Source organism: Panthera tigris, chromosome B1, assembly GCF_018350195.1.
Source record: "Panthera tigris isolate Pti1 chromosome B1, P.tigris_Pti1_mat1.1, whole genome shotgun sequence".
In the NCBI taxonomy this organism is placed as follows: Eukaryota; Metazoa; Chordata; class Mammalia; order Carnivora; family Felidae; genus Panthera; species Panthera tigris.
In genome coordinates, this window is record NC_056663.1 from 35,216,194 (window position 1) to 35,237,154 (window position 20,961).

The window sequence follows — 20,961 nt, forward strand, 5'->3', positions numbered from 1 at the left end:
TCTTCATTTCTTTATAGCTAGTCTGTAGTACTAGACTCTAAGTTAGAATCATTGTGAAGACCACTCTGAGAATTCTGTAGAATTTCACCCTGCCCCGTGTTCCTGGAACAGAGATTCAGTTTAGAATTCAAGTTTCCATCTCCTCTGTTTTAGAGTTTAAGAAATAGCTCCAGGGGCGCCTGGGCGGCTTGGTCAGTTAAGTGCTGACTTTGGCTCAGGTCACGATCTCACAGTTCATGAGTTCAAGTCCCACGTCAGGCTCTGTGCTGACAGCTCAGAGCCTGGAGCCTGCTCGGGATTCTGTGTCTCCCTCTCTCTCTCTGCCCCTCCCTGCTCACGTTCGTCTCTCTCTCTCCCTCCCTCTCTCTCTCTCTCTCAAAAATAAACATTAAAAGAATTTAAAAAAGAAAGAAAGAAAAGAAAGAAAGAAAGAAAGAGAAAGAAAGAAAGAAAGAAAGAAAGAAAGAAAGAAAGAAAGAAAGGGAAAGAAAAAGCTCCAGAGAGACCGTGATTTGTTCGCATCACAAAACTAGTCAAAGGCAGAGATCAGTTTTCTGATTCCTGGTCCAAAGCTTATTATCCCACAACATGCTTCGTGCAGGCTCAATCTTCTCTCAATGCCACCAGGACCTCATTTGCACTGTCACCAAAATAGTCCTTGAGGGCAGTTGTTCACTGTCCAAAACCATTGTGTCAGTCAACTCCAATCCCTGATTTGGGGAAAAGTAACTGGGGACACGAGGAGCGGACTATGGAGCTCAGCTCCCTTAACCTCTGTTCTTTAGATTTGAGGAGGGGAAAGAGCAATTTCTCCCTTTCTCTTCTTTTCAGTTTCAGAGCTTACCTTTCCCCTGGTAATTATATAGCCACTGATTATTTGTTTACAGAAGCCACGTGAATCAGCCAGCCCCCAAAGGGTTAATGCTCCCAAATTACCGGGCTGGGTTAACAATAAACAGGATGTCCTCCAGAAATTAAATTTAAACCACTGTGACTCAGGCTGGCCCATCCTCTCGACCGGATCGTTGTCTGGGGTTATTATCGGTGGTTAATTATACCATTGGGTTTAGCAACAGTGTTGGTCAGTTTGGGCCAAGAGAAAGCAGGCTTGGGCAGAAGGGGGTGCGGAGGGAAGGGGCGGGTGCAGCGGTGGAAGCTGGAAGCGGGAGGTTTGAAAGGGAGGGACTGCAGCGTCCTGAGCACTGAGAGAAGAGTGGGAGTGGAGTCGTGCCCTGGGGACTCTCCTGCTGACTCCCTGTGCCCTGAGCTGATCCCAGGGGTGCTTCACTCACTGCTACCTTGGGGGCTCTGGGGAGCCTCTTTTTCTCCAGCAGTTGGAATGCACTGTGTTTGCTCCTAGCGGGACCACGCTTCTCAGAATTGTAGAATCAGAATTTTTCATGCCTCAAGGAAGCTTCTGAATTATCCAGTCTAACCCTGTCCTTTCACAGAGTGGGCAATGAATCCCAGGGCAGTCGTTACCTGCCAGGGGGCAGCCCGCTCCTCAGAGCGGGAGACGGTGGGGGGCAGTGGAGGGGGGCCTAGATTTAGAGGCTAGATTCTTGACCCTCCTTCTGTTATGCCAAACTGCCTTCCATTTCCAAGTGGAGAACCTAAGGTGCAGAGGGCAGACCTGGGCTAGATTCAGGTCCCTCTTTGAGTTAGCCACGTTTCACGTTGTCAGTTCTCACCAGAAATAACCCAGCCTGGCTGGGCCTTAATGCCCTGTAGTGTATCCTCTGTCTCCAGCCACGTAACAAGTCCTCTATAGAGAAGTAGCGAAGCACCTAATACAGACGATAAGTGGTTCTCATGGTGTTTTTAAACGCTTGTTTTCAAGGATGATAGCTGCCCCAGCGAGCCTGTAATTCTGACTTTGCAGCTCCTCAGGGCACAGATTTACAATGACTGTCTGTCGTGTGGTATCTCCCCTTCCCTGCCCTCACCTTTGCAACGTGTTTCAACACCTGGCTACTAGTAGGAAAGATGCTCTGGGGCAGAAGGTGGTGCCCAGGACCTCCATCCGACACTGTTCATGGGAAGATCACCCTCCAGAGCCCAGCCTGGCTGCCGACGGCCCTAGATCCACAGGGCGTGTGGTTCGAGTGCCAGGAGCAGACCACTGGCTCTCATTACCCTTGAAGTCAAGTGGCCTTGACTTCATCAGTTCTTTTCAGCTACGTCCTTCCCCATTTCTCCTAAAATCCCTCTTTGTCTCTTTCTCTCCTAGGATTCCTTTCAAGATTGGGCAGCCTAAGAAACAGATTGTCCCTAAAACAGTGAGTAACCCGATTCTTTCATTCTGAGACTCCGTCTGTCTCACATGGTCTTTGCAGAGAACCAGAGGTTTGATTCAGCACATCGTGGGGCTGGGGAAGGCAGAACCCGGGCTGCCTCATTCCCAGCCGTGTCGCTCTGGAACCTCACTTAGACTGGGGCTTGCGGAGGCCTCCTGGCCTGGGACATCTTCCTTCTGCAAATCAGGCTGGCTCGTCCCCATCCTGGGGCAGGTGGAGGAGGTGGGTGACAGGTGGGTGACAGCCCATCTCTGCAGTCTGGCGTGGCACTCTGCACTCTCCTGAGTGGGCTCCTGAAACCTAGGCCCCTGCCAAGGACATGTCCCAGGCCTTTATCTCCAGCCACCTCAGGCTGTGTGAAGACCAGGAAGCTTCTCCAGGAGGCTCCAGGTCCCTTTCTCTCCACTGCCAAAGGAATTCTTAGCCAGGACCCAGAGTCAGGAGGGCATGATTGAATCCTACCTCCTTGAGAACCCACGATTTTTATCTCTATTTTATCTCTAGAATGGGAGAGGAATCACAGATTTTTAGAAAGTTTAGAGCTGGAAGCCCTTACAGATCATCTAGTCCAACCTGATTTTCCTTACGAGAAAACCAAGGCCCACGAAGCCACCATGACTTTCTAAGGTTGTAAAAAACCTAACACTAGGGCAGCTGGGTGGCTCAATCAGTTAAGCATCCAACTCTCAAGCAGAGCTGCTTGAGCTGCTCTCTCCCTCTTCCCCTCCCCCACTCATGAGTGCTCTTAAAACAAAACAAAAAAAAAATTTTTTTTTTTTTTAAACCCTAATACCGACAGAGCCAAAATTGGAACCCAAGTCGGAGTCTCTGTTCAATGCACATTCCACTGCTCTATGCTGCCTCACTCAGGCTGTGAAGGTCTGCTGAGGTTTGGGAATTCTAGTAAAGAATGGCCTCTTGAACTCCCTCACCCCCAAATCTAATCAGGCTGTTGGTTTCACCGTGGGAACCCATAACTGTACAGTATCTCTCATTGTGACAGTTCCAGCAACTGTCAGCCTGCTGGAGCCTCTGACGGTTCTCCTTGTCTTAATAACCTCGGCCCTCCTTGGCTCAGAACTCAGGACTACAGGAAAGCTCCTGCTTCATTTTGGCAGGAAGGGAAGTTCAGCACACATCTGACCAATGGCTCAGTCTTTGGAAAATCCAAAGGCAAGCCACTTAAAAGGAAATGGGCTGCGTTTCTCTTTCAAGTGAAGGCAGGCCGAGGACAGACTGAGAGTTTACCTCCCATGCAGAGGCTGACCATCTGTGGAGGCTCTCAGCTGAAGCGCAAAGAATCTGGGCGTGCAAATGTTGGGCTCTAGCCGGCTACAGGAAGTGGGAAGGTGTGGCTTTGTGTCTCCAGAGTTTAATCCAGGGCAGATCTGAAAGGGAAGTGGTTTTGAGAAGGGTCTTTTATTCCCAGCGCTCACTACCAAAAAACAAACAGGCAAACAGAAAACCCTCCCAACACCCTTACCTCTATAGAGATAGCCGTTGTTCTCTACAGAAAAGTATAGGTTAGAATTCAGTTTCTAGCTTCTTTGCCAGTTTGTTGACGGAAAGATCTCTGGGTCTTTTAATCTGAGGAGTGGCAAGGACTCCCCAGAGGAGGGACAAATGGACAATCCCAGCACCTATGGACGGCCCTACAGACAAGCCCACAGATGGGCCCGTGGCTTCCCTCTTCCCCTCCTCACGTCAGTCTTGTTTGGGATGGAACTGCGGTCCTCTGACTTCTGGAATCTGCTCCCCCAGTCAGACTGGGCACCAAGTAGTGATTAAGAAGCCAGATGTGGTAGGTTTCCTGCCTGGATTCCCACTGGCTCCGCCACATGCTGTATGTGACCTTGAGCAAGGCCCTTTACTGTTTCTGAGCGTTGGTTTCCTCCTTCGTAAGTGAGGATCTTAGTACCTATGCCACTGATATAGTATGAGTCTTGTGTACATGAGGTCATGTGTATGAACCACTTAACACAGTGTCTAGCACATGATGAGCCCTCAATAAATATTAACTACCTTGTGGGAAGATAGTTGATTTGACTCTTTAGAAACCACCGAGGACTCAGCCTGTTCCAAGCAGCCGGATCCCCTACTACAAGGAAATGGTAGGCCGGGCCTTTGATCTCTCACAAGGAATCAAAGCCGACTTAGGCTTTGGAAGAGAGTTACTTGCTCCCTCAACTCCCCAGAGGCACCGAAGTATAGGGAGCGAGAGCCTGCCTCTTCAATCTCGTTCTCTGCCGCACAAGCCCCTCCAGGCCCCCATCATAGGCCGAGCCCGGGCAGCCGTCTCAGCGCCTCCGGCAGCTGCCCCCAGACAGTGGTGACGCGCTACCGTTCTTGCCCAGGCACCGTCAGAGGCGCAGATGTGGCTGCCTGCTGCCTGGAAGTCATGGCGCCCCCGTCATGGGAAGAAACGCTCACGTTATCTTCAGGGAGTTTCAGGAGGTTTTTGGCTCAAGGTACCCAACTGTCAGACACAAAGAAAGCATTGTGTGTTTGCTCTCACTGTTCTTCTGCACCCAGGTTATTAACACGAATTCCATTGTTGTCAAGGCTCTGGCGAGGGAATGGCATGTTCTCTGCAGGGGCTGGCCACTGGATGGAGGTGGAGGGACAAAAGCTTGCCCACCTCCCAGTCCGAACTCTCCGCACCCTCTGCTTACACCCCTCCTGCCCCACCACTCCCATAAGGAAGCCGGAGCATCTTGGCATGGCAAAAAGCAGCCGCTTCCCCGTCCGTAACCTTCGAGGAGGGAAGAGCTCTTGGAACCCTGGGTCTCGCACACGAAGGAAAGCACACTCTTAGACTCCGAGCTAGGCAGGCATGCCACAGCGTCAGGGCAGGGGAGCATCCTGCCACACGGAGCCCCCACTTGAGGACAATCTCCACTTGCAAAGTGGAGAGCCTCTCAGCCTCACTTGATCATGTGGTAACACATGATCCACCAAAGGGAGGCTGCTTTCCGCCCCTAGCACCCCTCCAAGAGGGGGCTTCCGAGATCACCCAGTGTGCCCTCTGCCTCAGCCAGCTCTGATCCGACACGGCTTAGCTCCGGGGCTAGAGCCGGAGCCCTGCCTGCCGGTCTCCTTCTTCACTTCACCCCGAGTGTCCGTTTGGGTGAGACCTCAGCCCACTCATTCATTTAACGAATACGGACTCCTGCTCCATGCCAGCCTGACCCTAGGCGCGGGGGGTAGAGCGCTGAGCAGCACAGTCTCACCCCTCCACCTTGAGCCTTTGCAAATGCCCAGAGCAGCGGGCCGTCTGGTGCTCATTCCCCCTTCGCTAACCTCGCCGCCCGGCCCGGCCCGCCCTGACCCGCTGACAGCCGTGCACATGTGTTTGCACTTGCATTGTTGACTGGGGGCTAATCGCCTTTTTGGCAAAAGCATCAAGCATTCAGAGATGTTCAGATCTTCTGTGTTTGGCTGTTTCCCTCAAAATGGAGATACCTTGCACTAGGACTCCAGTGTGTCTCCTTATTCCCTTATCCATTATCCGAGGGGCCAGAATCCTGGTGGTGTTGCCTCGGATCTTTCCCCAAGGGAGGAGAGCGATCTTGAGAGCAACCCACACCTGGCTGCCAGAGGCAGAAGGGGGACACGTTCATGAACATCTCAGGCTCTCACGTGGCCGTGAGCAGCAGCAGAAGGATCGAGCTCCACCCCGACACACTTCTCAGCTGCCGGGGTAAGACCTCAAGCGGCTCCCCAACCAGAATGTTCCAGCCCAGTTGGAAACCCGCAGTCGCTCGCTCTCTGTGCAAGTCCAAGCATTCCCAGCCAGGGGGACCAGGTGCTCTCTGACATCCCACACACGCACCGGCACACTTGGGGATTGCAAAAGAGAGCGCCAGGAGCCAAGGCCGGAGCTCTCTGCGCCCGCCTCCCTCTGGGAGCACCCACTGCATGTTCTTCATCTTTAGAAAAGCTGGACTCTGACCAGGACATCCTTGACTTCGTCTTTTTGGAAAAGAATACTTTTAATATGTAAAGACTCTGCTCAGCCGTCACATCCTACAAAATAAGAGGGGTGATATGTCCAGTTAAGGGAGGCCCAGGTGTAACCCCCAGGCACAGGATCCTGGCTTAGCCCAATCAGCGTTCATCCCAGCTATCAACTGACCCCGTGCCTTGCCAAAGGGCCACAGACCAGTCTGCACCCCCAGACTTCTCTGGGCACCCCCAGCACCCCAGTGCATGGGAGAAGAACAAGGAAACCCTATCCACAGGCCAGGCACCGAGCTCTGTGCTCTACACAGACTGTTCGGTGATCCTCTAAACAAGCCAACAAGACGGACACTGCTACCCCGTTTCCTTGGCAGCCATTGAAAATCTTCCCAGGGGAAGGCCGAATGGAGTTATCCCATTCCTCTAGAAAAGTACGTGAGACTCAAAATGTTAGGTAGTATTTTTAATACTGCACAGCTGGTATCAGAGTCCATCTGTCATCCGTCTCTGCTCATTCCTGTCTACCACCTTCCTCGATGGTGTTGGTGGAGAAAGGGCTGGACCGTCCCAGCGCGGGCTTGCTGGGCCCGGGCGAGGCCTCGCTACCCCAGAACAAATCTCCCGCCTGCATCGCACCAGACACTCTTCCGGCCTTTGGCTGAGACTTTGATTCCTGCCCAGCTACACATCCCCTGGGACAGGTAGCACTTTAAGCTTTTTTCAGGAACATACGCTTTAGTGGGAGCGAAGTTTGAGCTTCCTCTTAAGAGCAGCTTTTGATGGATCATAGGAAGGTGATGATGAAAACATTGCATTCCTGGATGGAAAAACAGGGGGTCTGTTGAAAAGAGGGCAAAGACTGTAGGGTGGGGGAAACCGATGGTGAATTTTACTTCACGACTTTGTGTCAGACCCCAGGTGCTGGGGTCAGAAAGTAAAAGGAAAGACCCTGTGTTCCTGCTTCTAAATTTTACATTTCAGTTGAGGAACGTGAGGTGTGTCCATGCAAGGGCGACATGTGGTTGTGCCCCGGGACCTTAGCTAAGTAGCTTCTCCATGCCATTCTCTAGCCCCCGTCCTCCACGGGGCTGTCCGTGGTTTAGGTTAGAGGTGTATTTGTTTTATCTCCCCTGCCAGGACCCACATCTGTTTATTCACCAGAGCATCTCTCTCACCTGACAGATTGCGTTGCACTTAATAGGTGCTCAATAAATGTTTGTGAGGTTATTAAATGTCATTTTAAAAAGGGGGCTGGTGCTGAACTAGGAGTCTGAATTCTAGCCTTGGTTTGCCTCTGACTAGCCCTGCGTCCTTATTAAATCACTCCCCGTCTCTGGGCTTCGTCCTCTGTGTTTATAACATGAAATAGTCGGCCTGAATAATGTTTTGCTGTTCTGTGACTGTGTTGAGTTTACCTAAATGCACATGAGTGTGGGGTCCGTGGGCTTTCAGAATGCTCCTTCATGGGGCACTGTGACGGAAGGGTGCGCTGGCAAAGAACAATGGGGCCTTGACACTTTCCACAGCTTTGGGCTCTGTGACCTTCAGCCTGCTGTGAGAGTGAGGACCAGGGTTTAGGGCTCTCACTGGAAGGCATCTCGGGGAGCAGCCAAGAAGGCACCTTTCTTGGGTCGTGGCTTTAATTCATCAGCAAATACCTTTTCCCCTTTTTGGTAGAATGCTTGTTAAGAGCACAGGCCTTGGAGCCAGGCTGCCTGTGTCCAGATCCTAGCCCTGCCACTCACTAGTCGTGTGAGCTAGTGCAGCATACGTCCCCTCTGTCCTAGGGAGCTCCTTGGTGCAGTGAGGGCCACAAGTACACCTGCCTCTGCAGTTGTGGGGGAGAAGCCGTTCACAGAAGCATGCGGCGAGCACCCCGTGAATGTTAGCTGCTCTTAATTGAGCGCCTCAGCCCAGAGGCTCAGCACGCCGGCCAGGGAGCTCTTGCTGCCTCTGCAGAAGGGAACCAGGACAGGCCTCGGTCCCCTCCTCTCGGCTCTCAGGTGTCATATCCCTCACAGGCCACTCTCCTGAGAGGCCATTGCCAGGGCCCTGTTTGACGGATGGAGAAATTCAGGCACTGGACGTGCAAGTGACTTTCTTGACTTCACCTGACATGCAGGTGGCAGAATTGGGATCAGGACTTACACCCATCTGATGTCAGTCTTGCTGGCATCGGGGAAATCTGGTTACTTATCAAGAATTTTAAGAGAGCCTTGCCGGTCAGTAGCAATAGTATTTGTGCTCGGTACATTCCAGCACACAGAGTGCGCAGACAGGACATTTCTTGGTCCACCCTGAACCTCACAGTTGGTAAGCCCTGTGAGGAAACCAGGGCCAGGAGTAGGAGGGGACCCGCCTGCTTCCCCCCCTGCGAGTCTCAGTCACATTCACATTCCAAGCACCTCACCTGCCTCTCAATGGGAGGGTGAGGAGAGAGGGAACGCAGCCCAGGGCCTGGCTCCCTGTGGTAGAGGAACAGAGCCACAATCCGCTGCTACTTGCCTGGCTGGCCCATCTGGGAGGGGAGTCTTGTGCCCTAAATCAAACACTTAATTAATTTGGGAACACAGGGATACTGTGTCGTTAACGATCTGCTGGAGCTTGTATGAACTGGACCGTGTTGTTTTCTGCAGCTGGGGGGAGGGTGGAGAGGGAGTTTCAGTAGGCTGGCAGATTTTTTCCAGCGTGTTGTCATTTCTCCGATGATTGAGTTGTCTCTTTGGTTACAGGTGGAGAGAGATTTTGAAAGGGAGTATGGAAAACTCCAGCAGTGAGTGTCAAAGCCCAGAAGGATGGAGGCTGGGAGGAGTGGGGGGGGGGGGGGGCGAGGGGGGGAAGGGCAGGAGCCTTCTACCAGGTCTCAGTTCTCGCACTGCCCCTTCCGGCACCTCCATCAGTGGGCCGCTCAGCTGTCCCGTAAGTGCCGCGGGAGCAGAGGGCAGCTCAGTTCACAGCCTGCCAGAAATTCTCCCCCAGCTGATGGCTATGTGACAGTCGTTAACTCATAGCCTTTGGGTGCTTGGCCTCATGCAGAGCCAGTAGCAGCCCTTCAGTTGGTGGGAAAACTCCCCATGGAGCAGGGGCCCCCTCTCCTGGCAGGCCTTCCAGGGCATCAGGCTGGGCTTCACTCAGGTAGATGGGAAGGAAGGGGGCTGAAGCAAGCTGACGATGCCAGGTGCCTAAGCCTGTGCCCCTGCCTTGCAGGCTGGAGGAGCAGACCAGGAGGCTGCAGAAGGACATGAAGAAGGGCACCGATGCTGATCTGGGTAGGTGGCATAGCCCAGAGCTGGGCCGGGCCTGGCCGGGTCACGGGTGGACCTCTGCCCCTCCATCACGTCAGGGCTGGCTCCTGTGGTCTGTGCACAGATGCTCATGTCACCGCTCATCCAGAGGACATGGGTGGGTCTGAACACGACTGTCCCTGGCATCTCCAGACTACGTGTGCAGCGAGCCAAGGGTCTGATTACGGAGCCCATCTGTTATTTGTTTTGTGGATAGTTCCAGGTTCCCTGGGTGGCATCTTTATCGTTCGCCACTGCCTTTCCAGTACAGGAGAAGCTGTGACCTATTGCTTCCTTTCTTTGGTACTTCTCCAGATAGACTGCACTGTCAGAGCACAGATGAAGGGAAGGTTGCGTTTTCAGAGTGGGCAGCTTTGGAAGCTGTGGAACGTCAGGGATCCATGAAGTGGAGAGCATGGTTTTCCCCACAAGAAATCAAAATAAATGGGCGACCCCTGGGGCCCAGGGTTCCTGGCCTCTCCCGCCCCCAGTCAGAACTAGAATCTGGGCAGAGAAAGCCCTCCTGAAGCAGTCACAGTCAGTGCATCAGGGTCACCGGAAGGCCCGCCACGAGGCAGATTGTCCAGCCCACCCCCAGGCAGTGCTGAGGCAGCTGGCCCGGGGACCTCATTTTGAGAACCACTGCCCCAGACAATTGAGGGAAATCAACTGCCTGGACAAGATCTAAAATCCCATTCTGTGTTCCCAAACAAGATCATCTGTGCACCGCCAGTCCCTGTTAGGTCTTTGTCAACCCTTATATTTTGAGGTGGCATCAGGGTTCCAGAGACCCACGTGGAGTTGGAGACCCACATTCTCTTTAAGGTTCAAAGACCACCAGCCTCCCAATTGGTGCTGGGCTGGCCACACCCTCCCAGTCCCTGAGAATGGAGGCTCTATGGCCCTGCCCTGCGGCACTCACTCACTCACATAGGCCAGTGAGGACTCCCGGTGGGATTCCACACTGTTAATTGACTTCAGATGGTTCTAACAAAGACAGAGGCAGAGGCCTGAAGTGTGAGGCTTTAGGAAAGAAAAGGAAAATTGGGAAGGAAGTCTCCCCTGCCCTACCTTTTCAGGATTTTTGTCCTCAAATATTAAAAAGTAGTGGAAGAAATTTTTCAAAAACGTTTCCAGTTTTGTCCCAAGTTTCTATCCTTTAATTATACTGTGTGTGACCATTTCATGATCCAGTCCAGTTACACATGATGTTTGCTCCTAAGCCTACAAAGTCACTGCACAGATTTGAAAGAGGGTTCTTAGCTCCACTGCCTCAACATTTCTGGGAAGTATATATTTCCAGGCTTCTCCCATACGGTGCCTGTTTGCTGGGTGACTGCAGCAGGCTACCAGATTAGAGGGAGGCCCAGGACAGGGCGCTGTGTGAGCCAGTCATCCACTGTGGGCTTCTCTGCTGGCATGTGGAGGAGCCTGAGTGGAGAGGGACCCGCTAGGTTTCCGTTTCTCCCACCGGAAACAGAGAAGTAGGCCCTTGGGGCCAAGGAGTAGGCGCGTGGGGCCAACGCGCTCCTCACATGGCAAGGCAGGGGCACATCTCTGGTTAACTGGAGTGGACCTCATTTCATTGATTCAAAGACATTGTTTCGCTTTTAACATCTCAGAAATCAACACACCGTAACATAATTCGCAGCATAGTTTTTCTTTCTCAATGGCTATACATTAATGGTGTGTTACCATCTTAAATTCAGTGGCATAAAGTAGTGAGGAATACATTCAAAAACGTTTCTCCTGAAACCCTTAAACTGGTACAGACACTATGGAGCAAGCATGCCCCTTCTCCAGTCTCTCTGCCTGCCCCTCTAGAATTTTTTTGTTGGTTTGTTTGCAAATAATGGAGACCCGAAAACTTGTATGGGACTGAGAACCCCAAAGCTGCCAATAGATCTCCATCCTGCCTTGGAGCTGCCCTCTGATTTCCAGGCTCCCCATATCCCCATATCCTCTGTCAAACATGGTGTAGAAACATGTGAACAAGACTACAGCAGGGCAGTGGCCTCCATCTGTGGGGAAATGGTACCACAGAAGACCTTTAACAACATAAGCAGATACCCCAGCAGAGCCTTGTGGGGCCTGCCCACAGCTGTCTCCAGGCGGATCACCAGGAGAGGAGTGGGCGGCGAGGCGGGTGCCCAGGGTCTAGTCCTGGCTCAGCACTTACAGCTGTTTGACCTTGAGGGAGTTATAACCTCTTTGGAGCCTCACCCTCCTCATCTGTAAAACGGGGCCAAAATACACTACCTGAAATGTCTCCTGCGTTGTATGAGCCCTGGATAAAACAGTGGGGGCACGGGAACCCTGCAGAGGCAGGATGGAAACCTGTCAGCAGCTTTGGAGTTTTTGGTCTAAAGTACAAGTCTCTCAGTCTCCACTACGTGCAAACAAAAGTCTACAGGGGCAGGAAGAGACTGGGAAGGGGCCGTGCTTGCTCGGTAGGGTCTGTACCAGCTCCAGAGGCTCAGGGGAAAACAAGTTTCTGAGTGTATGTCATTGAAACCAGGGGTTGCCTGGCCACACCAAATCTGGCCTCATTTTGTCAATAAAGGGGCATTGGAACAAAGCCACACCCATTCTTTAGGTACTGTCTGTGGCAGAGTTGAGTAGTTGCAGCAGAAACCATGCAGCCCACACAGCCTGCCATCTTGATTTCTAGCCTTTATGGTATGTTTGCCAGCCCTGGTGGGGCACACTCTTACTCTTGTCCGTGAGAGGTTCCCAAACCAAGCTTCATGCCCAAACCACCTGGAGAGTTTTTTTTAAGGTACATGTTTCTGGATTACAGACTTACTGAGATAGACTCTTTAGAGCTAGAAAATAGGTATTTTTTACAGCTTCCCGCCCAAAGGATTCTGTTAAAACCCAGAGTTTGGGAAATGAAGTCATTGCCAAAGGTAAAGGTGCTCCGAAGAACTACCCAGAGCAGCCTCAGATGGTCAGGAGCAAACACCATCCAGTAAGGACCGCTGACTTTCGGCTTGTGGTACTCTGTAGCTTTTCTGGCCTATGGCCGGGATGGCGGTCAGGGTGTGGCCGCTGGACTGAGGAAGGACAGGGTCCTAAGGACAAGACCTTGAAGCCTGTCCCTTCATAGGTTCACCGAGCTTTGACTTCTTACAGCCTTATCCAAATCTGCTGTGAAGATATCCTTGGACTTGCTCTCCAATCCCCTCTGCGAGCAAGACCAGGACTTCCTGAACATGGTGACAGCCCTGGACACAGCCATGAAGCGGATGGACGCCTTCAACCAGGAGAAGGTAGCTGGGGTCTTGCTCTCCCCCTTCCCGTGGCTTCTGCCTGGGTGGAGCGCCCGTGCAGAGCCCTCCCAGGGCTCGGTCTTCCGACGCCCTCAGTGCTCTGACGCCCGTGTGTCACGAGCCCCGTGAGCTCGTTCCTGGACCTGCTTCGGCACCCTGTGCTGCCCGTGACTCCCACGAGCTCGTATCGCTCACTGTGAGACCCCGAGGGAGGCAGGGCAGCTCTGCTCACCCGGAGCCCCTCACACATTCTGTAGCTGCCCACCCAGCCTGCCCCCTGAGCACGGCTGTCAGCAGCCTGCAGACGGTGCTGGCGGGAGGAGAACAGACCTGGAACAAGAACAGTACTCCCTGGTGCCCTCGACGTCCTGGCCATCATCGTCCTCTCCGCCTCGCTCCAGCTGCGGAGTCAGGGGTGCCCCCCACCCCATCTCGTCCCCACCCAGGGCTCTCAGGACAGCCCTGACTGTCCCCTTTCTCAGGAACGTAGATCCTCCCCTTTTAGGAAGAGTCCGGCTTCCCCTTGGTCTTGATTCATTGGGTCTTTCTTTCAACAGGTGAACCAGATCCAAAAGACCGTGATTGAACCCTTAAAAAAGTGAGTAGTGGTCATCTGGGGACCACAGGCCTGAGGGAACTAGGCTGGGGGCGCTTATTGGAAAGGCAGGTCAACTGGCCGACTGGGGACCGAATATCATTTCCAGCAGCCTAGAACCCCAGACTCCCAGGGAGCTGACCGGAAACTCAACAGGGACGCTGGCGATGTGATCTGTGGCCCCAGAGCACCCGCCCTGCCCAGTGCACTCAGTGACTCGTGGTCTGCCCCAGCAGACAGCCTCTAGTCAGTGGTCACTTTGCCATCTTTCCCTCTGTTCCCGACTGAGAGCCAGAGGTCTCAGAGCTTGCTGAATGAAGCGAGCAGAGCGCTTGGCCAGCCCTCAGCGGGGATGAGCAAGGCCTTTCATCTCCCCGCCGCACCGGGAGAGCAGCTGCCTGCGGCGCCCGGCTTCGGAGATGTGGGGGTGGCTGCACATGGGGAAGGGCGCAGCAGCAGGGTCCTGCCTGGGAAGGTCCCCAAACTCGTGACCCGACAGGGTCAGAAATTCTTCTGCGAGGCTCATCTTCTCTCAGGCAGGCTCTGGGCAGCGATCAGACAGGCCTATCCCCGGGTCCCCTGAGGTGGTGGGCTGGGGGCGGGGGGGGGGCGGGGGGGGGCGGGGACAGGCAGGAGCATTGCCTTGAAGCTCCAGATCACTTCTTCTGCCCCCCTAGCCTCTCCCAAACTGACTCTGACCTAGAAAGGCTCCCGCTCCAGCCCGGCAGCTGCACTTTATTACCTCTTCTGTGGTGGTCCCTGGCAGCTGCCTCACCAGGCCTGGGTAATGAGGCTCTGCTAATTACCATTAGGCCTGGATCGGGGCCCAGAGGGAGATGAAGAGAGCAGGTTTTGGTCCTCTAGCCCCTGGCTTTGAGGTTACTGAGCTCTTCACTCCCTGTTCAGGTCCAAGGGGTGGGGTTAGGGAAAGCTCTTTCTGAGCCAGGCTGTCTGGAGGCTCGGCCCACCCTCCTTCCCTGGGCCCCTTCCCCTACCCCCTGCTCGGGCCCAGGTTGCAGGGCCACACGAGGAACTGGGTGCCGAGGAGGCTGGTGGCTCAGGAGGGAGGTGGCAGCAGGGGCTCCGTGGCTGGTGGCTTTCTGACCGGGTCCCCAGGACCGAGCGTTCGCAGTTGGGTGGGAAGGACCACGGGCAGAGCAGACCTTGCCCCTGGCGTTCCAGGAGCTGCCACAGAGACACCCATGGCTGGCAGAGCTAGGCAGGGGACACCAGCTCAGAGAGCTAGGGGACTGACTCCAACCTCGATTTCACAACCAAGGAGGCGGCCTTGAAATCTGATGCCTGGCTTCTAGAGCCAAATGGAGAGAAATCCCGGCTGCTTCCCACCGCCCCAGCAGCCCACCACCTGCCAGGAAGGTGGGTGAGTGGCACAGGAGGCGGGCACCATCTCTGCAGCAGATCCGCTGACCTCTGCCTGAGCCCCCCGGGCCTGCCTGCCTACCCGGCCGGCTTCTCCATCCCGTAACCGACATGCGATCTCCCCCAACCACATAAAACCGGCACTGCCTGTTGCCGCCTCTTGCCAGGAGAGAAGCTCCCAGGGACCCCAGTACCGGAAACAGGAAACTGCAGCTTTCCTGTCCTCTGATGAAGAACATCACCACATGGCCACCCTGCCGCCCCCAGCCTCCCCCCAGGGGGCTCGGCCTCTAATCCCCCAGTCTCTGGGCTGTGTTCACATGGTCGGATGGGGATGCTTTCAATTTCCCTTTCCTGGTGGGTGGAAGATCCCGGCTGTGTGGGCACAGATTGAGGAATGGCAGGCATTCCCCACCAGGGCCGGCTGCTCCCAGCCTACCTCCCAGCCGGCCTCTTTCTCCCTCCCCCTTTCCCTCCTCCCTCTCACTGCCTCCTCACCCCACTGCTTACCCAGGGGAGGCAGTTTGGTTGAACCTTAGGACAGTCACCTGGGCAGAGCTTCAGCGAGGGTGTGGTGTAGGCCCAGCCCTGTTCTGCTTTCTCTGGAGGGCGGACACAACACAGATTTTAGGAGCTTGTGACCCAGTGTTGAAGCCATGATGGCGCTCTCAGGAAGAAAGACCAGGATGGTCCATAAATGCCGAGGGGGCGCTTTGCAGCGGAGTGGGGAAAGTGCTAGGCGGGCAGTCCCAGCTGGCCCCCAGCCAGCCCATGACCCTGGCCAGCGCCCTGCTCCTCCAAATCTGTTTCCCCATCTGTGGAAGGGGAGGCCTAAACCCAACCCCTGCAATGGCATTTAGTTGTCGTTTCTGTGCCTTTGATCCCAGCCCTGGGAATCAACCCCAGCTGACAACTGAGGGCGAGCAAAGAGACGAGTGCTCTGGGGTCAGAGGGCATCCGGAACTGCTCAGCCACCAGCATGGTGGTCGTCCCGCCTGGCACCCATAGAATGCATCCCTGGTGCTGCCCTCTTTCCTAATAGGAGGAAACCCTCCACCTGTTGCTTCCTGCCCCATTCTTGTCCGTGCCCACTCCTCCCAGGCCGCCAGCAGCATGGACAGCAGAGGCCCAGGCACTGGGGCCACCTAAGCAGGCCACTTCTAATGAGAGAATGAGGGTGGCCACTTGTGGCCTCTAGTCTGGTTGGGGTCAAGAGGGTGGTGGTGGTGGTGGTGGTGGTGGTTTCTCAGGCTCCGTTGCACCTGCTTCCTTGAGTCACAGGCCTCTCAGCTGCTGGTCACACTCCTCCCAGGAGGGGAGAGGGGCTTGCCTAGCAACTGAGACCCCCTCAGAGCTGCTGCCTGAGGCACAAACAGTGAGGCTGGTCCCTGCCCATGGTCTTATCTGTTCAGACCTACCCGGGATAGGGGGCCTTTGTCCTGAAGGTACTACTCCCCACACCCAGTTCACACAGCAGCAAGGAGGCTCCTCTGCTGGCAGATCAGTCATTCAAGTATCGATTTGATGACTGATTTGTCTAAGGGCATGTCTTACCCACTTCTAGCCTTTCCAGTTAGGTAGTGAGCCCATTAGGTCACCCAGTCAGTTAGAAGGACTCATTTTAGTGTCCTTTCTTAGGGATAAGGCTTTTGTTTGACCAGAACCTACTGCCTGTATCTATAGCCTTGGCTGGGGAATTCAGTGCTTTGGTCAAATTTATGCTCTCTGTTCTCTGGCAGAAATCTTCATTACTCTTATGTCACGGGCACTCGTGATTTGTTGGGGCTTTTAAAAACCAAATTCATGATCATGCTTCTTTGAGAGGCAGACTTGGAAAATTGTTCTTCCTGTGGCATGTGAACTGCCTGAAGATGGCCCGGGAGCTGACGGGCACCTCCGGCCCCAGCACTGTGGAAGGGGAGGTCCCCACAGCATGTTGTCCCGGCCGCTCCTAGAGAAACCCAGTCTTCTGGCCCCGAGTGCCCCCTCTGTGCCTCTCAACCCCGAGTAACCACTGTGCCACCATTTTCCTCAGTTGCAGGGCCCGACCTGCAGGGTAGATGCCTCCTGCCGCCTCCTGCCCTGCAGGCTTTGCTCGCCCCATCTCTTCCCGTCCAGTTCCAGAAAACCTGCTTGCAGGCTTGCCTTGCCTTCTCCAACACTCTAATCAAGGGAAATACAGCGTCCCTGCCTGGGATGCAGTCCTGCCCGGTGTCTGTCTCAAGACCTCATTGCTCTTCCCAGTCAAAGATGATAGTCATCACAAAGATGATGCCCACAGGGGCCAAAAGTGTCCGCTCCCACTCTTTGTGAGTGGCCCACTCCTCAGCATTCCCTGTGGTCCTTTTTAGTCCCGGTGGGGCAACAACATGTCCTTGAGTCATTTTCCACAAACATCTGGTTCAACGGTTCAGCCATTTCAGTGGCAGAACCAGAGGGTTCCTGCTTTTCTCACGGTCAGCTGATAGAAATAGGCCAAGGCTAGGTTTCGACTGCAGTTGTCACTGCTAGTGCCACCATGAGGTGGCAGGGAGGTGCCAGAGAACTGGGATGCTTGAGCTCTCTGCTGGACAGTCACTATCCTGGTTGTGACCCTGGACAAGTCATGTCATCTCTCTGGCCTCAATTTCATTGATTGTGTTAAAGGAAGATGTTGGACAGATTATTCCCAAGAGTCTTCAGCTCTCCCATGCTCTGTGACAGGTCTCTGTCATGTGCGGGGTCATATGAGATGGGTGGGGAAGGGGCAGTGGCCATGCCAGTGGCTTCCTTGCATTCCTGCCCCTGTGGCTCACTCTGATCAGTAGAGTGACCCTTAGTCCTACTTCCTTCCTGTGGCCTTACCCCGGACGGCATTCTCAGCAGTGGGTGCTCCCCAGGGGCCATGGCCTCATCTGTCTTACCCACGTGAAATCCCCAAGACCTAGAACAGGGTCTGGCACTTAGTAGGCACTCAGTATGTATTTTTGAATGGACGCCGAGCTGCTGGGCTGCGGCTCCAAGAACAGCCTGTATCCGACTGTGCGGCAGGTTTAGCAGTGTCTTCCCGAGCCTCAACATGGCGGTGAAGCGGCGGGAGCAGGCCTTGCAGGACTACAGAAGATTGCAGGCCAAGGTGGAGAAGTACGAGGAGAAGGAGAAGACGGGGCCAGTGCTGGCCAAACTCCACCAGGTACTAAGAAGGGAGAGGGGGGTGTGGACAACGGGCCCCGTGGGTGACGTGTGGCAAGTTCCTCCTTCACCTGGGGACCAGCTTTGGGGGCTAGGAGACCAAGACACCAGATGTGATCCCCACCCCACCCCCGCCCCCAACGTACACATCGTGCCCCCAGCACACACTCTGGATAAGCTGCCAAGAGCTGTGACACCCAGTGTCTTGTCCCTCAGGCCCGAGAAGAGCTTCGGCCTGTGCGGGACGACTTTGAGGCCAAGAACAAGCAGCTCCTGGATGAGATGCCGCGGTTCTACAACAGCCGCCTGGACTACTTCCAGCCCAGCTTCGAGTCCCTGATCCGAGCGCAGGTGAGGCGGCTCCCCACCCTGCCCCAAAGGACGGCAAATGCTTGCTCCCCTGGGAGATGGTCCTGGGCTCTGTAGACACCCTCGCGCCTGTCCCCGCTTCCCAACTGGGAGGGTGGCTTAGCCGTTCTCCGCCAAGTCAGCAGTGCTGCCACCCTGCCCCCGGCACTGCGTCTGCGTCTGACTCTGAGCATTTGCTGGACTTACCGCCTGGGCTCCTCCGTTGCTCTTTGGTGAATCACAGTCCCAGGATGAGACCCCTTTTTGTCGAATGGCTTTTCCCTCAAGTTCTCTCTCTCCTCTCATTGTACCACCAGTGGCAAGAAGAGAGCCACCCTCTCAACACCTCACTTTGACGGGCAGGTTCTTCTTGCCTGGTGTGCTCAGGTCCAGCACAGAGGCCTGCAGGGCAAAGGCCCACACCCCTGCTTCCCCGCTCTAGTTGCTCCTCCTCGCTAGGCAGGAGACCACAGGCTCTCTTGACTTCTAGCAACCCTTGGAGGGTTCCCTACATCCTGGGGAGGGCCATGCTCAAGGCCTCTGCCTGGGTGCCAGGCCACAGGGCACCTTCCAGTGGAAAGGCAGGCCGGCCTCTGGCCAGGTGTGCATGGAGGTGCCCGGGGTAGCACCGGTGCCGGGCAACTGGAGGGTGGGAAGCAGGCTAAGGCCTCCCACCACTCGAGGGTTTGAGGACACAATGTCCAGCTGCGTGTAGCTCCTGCATAGCAACCCCCCCGCCCCCCAGCCCCGGCCATTCTTTAAACTGTTAGCAGGGATTGTTCTCCCCATTGTAAAAGAGAGGAGGTTAAGGTGCCAAACCAAGAGGTCTCTGCCATGTGGGGCCCCCGCATCAGCCTCCTGCAGGCACTCAGCATCCTGCCACCTTTCCCACCGTTCCCCAGCCGGTGACAAAGCTAAAGGCTCGGCCCCCTCCTGCCCACTTCGGTGCTTGGCCTGGGTGTCTGGCGCCCTCTAGTGGACACACTCATTCCTTGCAGTCAACAAGGTGACGAAGCTGAAAGGCCTCAGGGCACCCAAGGAAAAGCCCGATCCTTACCTGCCCAGCCTATCAGCCTTTGGAGAACACCAAAACCCATGAGGCTGCATGCCTGTGCTCAGAACCCCGAGCAGGGTTGATGTTGGAGCTGGAACTTAGTGACCATGTTTTTGGCCGCTAGGGAGAAATGAGGCAGAGCACCAACATGCACAAGTGAAGGGGGGCAGGGAGGGGGGGTTCCACACCTGCCTCCAGAGCATTCTCCTGGAGACGAGGACTTCCTTCCAGAGGCTCAGCCTAGTCTGTGGAGGAATGTGTTTAAGGAGACCCGTGCTTTCCCTCCCTGTGCCACCACCACCCCTGCTCCCGGCCCCCTGCATGCTACCCTGCCCCCTCCATTCTGTCGCTCACGGGAGGAAGCTCCAGGGTGCCCAGACCTGAGGTTAGGGGCTAGGGATGCCCCGTAGCCGGGCAGCGGGGTGGATAGGGACTGTTTACTGCCTCCTCAGCACCAGCCTCCCCCTCCCGAGGCTGTCGCTGCCATTAGTCACTGGAGAAGTGAGCATTCCTAGTGACTCAGCCTGCGCAGTGCGGCTCTGGGGCGGGGAGTGGGGGTAGGGCAGGCCATCCCCTGCCCTCTCCCGGCCCTGGTCTACGCCCCGTCCCCTCAGGGGACAGCAGCATTTGGAGACCCTCATTTAGCTCCCCTCAGCCCAGTGGAAATCTAGCTGTGGGGGTATGACAGACCCCTCCTCAGAAGCAGCTGAGCCATGGCCCTGCCACCAAACCTGCCACTCGGCCTGGCCTTCCCAGTGACAGCACTCCACTGTCTAGAGTGGAAGCAGTGTCTGAATAGAGTTTTGAGTAGTGTGGATCACTTTCACGGAAGTGTTTGCCTTTGGTCATGGAGGTGGAGACGAGGCAGTGGCCCCTGGTCTGAGCAGCCCTCAGCCATCGGAGAGTTGCTGAGGGGTCTCCCCTGTCCTCAGCACACCCCCACCCCACTCTCCCATCAGCCCCGGTGCCTACACACATAGGGACACGGAAACGAGCTGGTCTGCGAGCCCTGCTTTCCAGCCAAACAGCCGCAGCATGCTTAATGGTGGGACAGGTTGGGAAGGAACACGCGGCTGGGGGGCGGGGGGGGTCACCTTTCTCACCTTTACCTCTAAGACTCTCAGGGTTCTGGGGGCCAGCCACGCCCCCCAAAGCCCATGGACAAAGGTCTAGCTTCTTGAAGCACCTCGGGTCAGTGCCTGACTCCCTGGCTTCCCTTAGGACTCGAGGAGGGTCCTACCAGTGCCCTCAGCCAGCCTCAGGCTGCACTGTCCTATATCTCCCGGCACAGGCCCCAACGCCCCTCAGCTGCCTGGAGGGCTCCAAAGTCAGAACCCCCGCCTCCATCCATCTCACCAAGGCCCCCTTGCCCCCCCTCCTCTGCCATCCTGGCAGCAGCAGTGGACGTTCCTGAAGGGCTGGGGTCTGTGGCTTCAGTTTCCCTACTTGCCCTGCAGTTTCAGGAGATGGGCTGAGAGGAAGGGCAGTGATGGAGGGAAGAGTGGAAGCCAGCCCCCTCCACCCAGCCTGAGCGCTCTGCTTAAGAGAACAAGCAGCATGTGGGCCTCTGGGACGCGCCCAGGGGGTGCAATGCTGAGGG

The 20,961-nt window shown here is 55.3% G+C and overlaps 1 protein-coding gene across 3 annotated transcripts in view; it reads left to right on the plus strand.

Annotated features, from left to right (window-relative positions):
- The window catches only part of BIN3 (bridging integrator 3), a 42,338-nt gene that overhangs the window by 20,447 nt on the left and 930 nt on the right, over window positions 1–20,961 (plus strand). For all 3 annotated transcript variants that reach the window (XM_042983260.1, XM_007093900.3, XM_042983261.1), the window contains 7 exons: window positions 2,231–2,279; window positions 8,990–9,030; window positions 9,465–9,526; window positions 12,677–12,813; window positions 13,371–13,411; window positions 17,819–17,960; window positions 18,176–18,310. In XM_042983260.1, coding sequence (XP_042839194.1) covers window positions 9,499–9,526; window positions 12,677–12,813; window positions 13,371–13,411; window positions 17,819–17,960; window positions 18,176–18,310 — 483 coding nt within the window. In that variant the 5' untranslated portion in view covers window positions 2,231–2,279; window positions 8,990–9,030; window positions 9,465–9,498. The remainder of the gene's footprint in view (window positions 1–2,230; window positions 2,280–8,989; window positions 9,031–9,464; window positions 9,527–12,676; window positions 12,814–13,370; window positions 13,412–17,818; window positions 17,961–18,175; window positions 18,311–20,961) is intronic.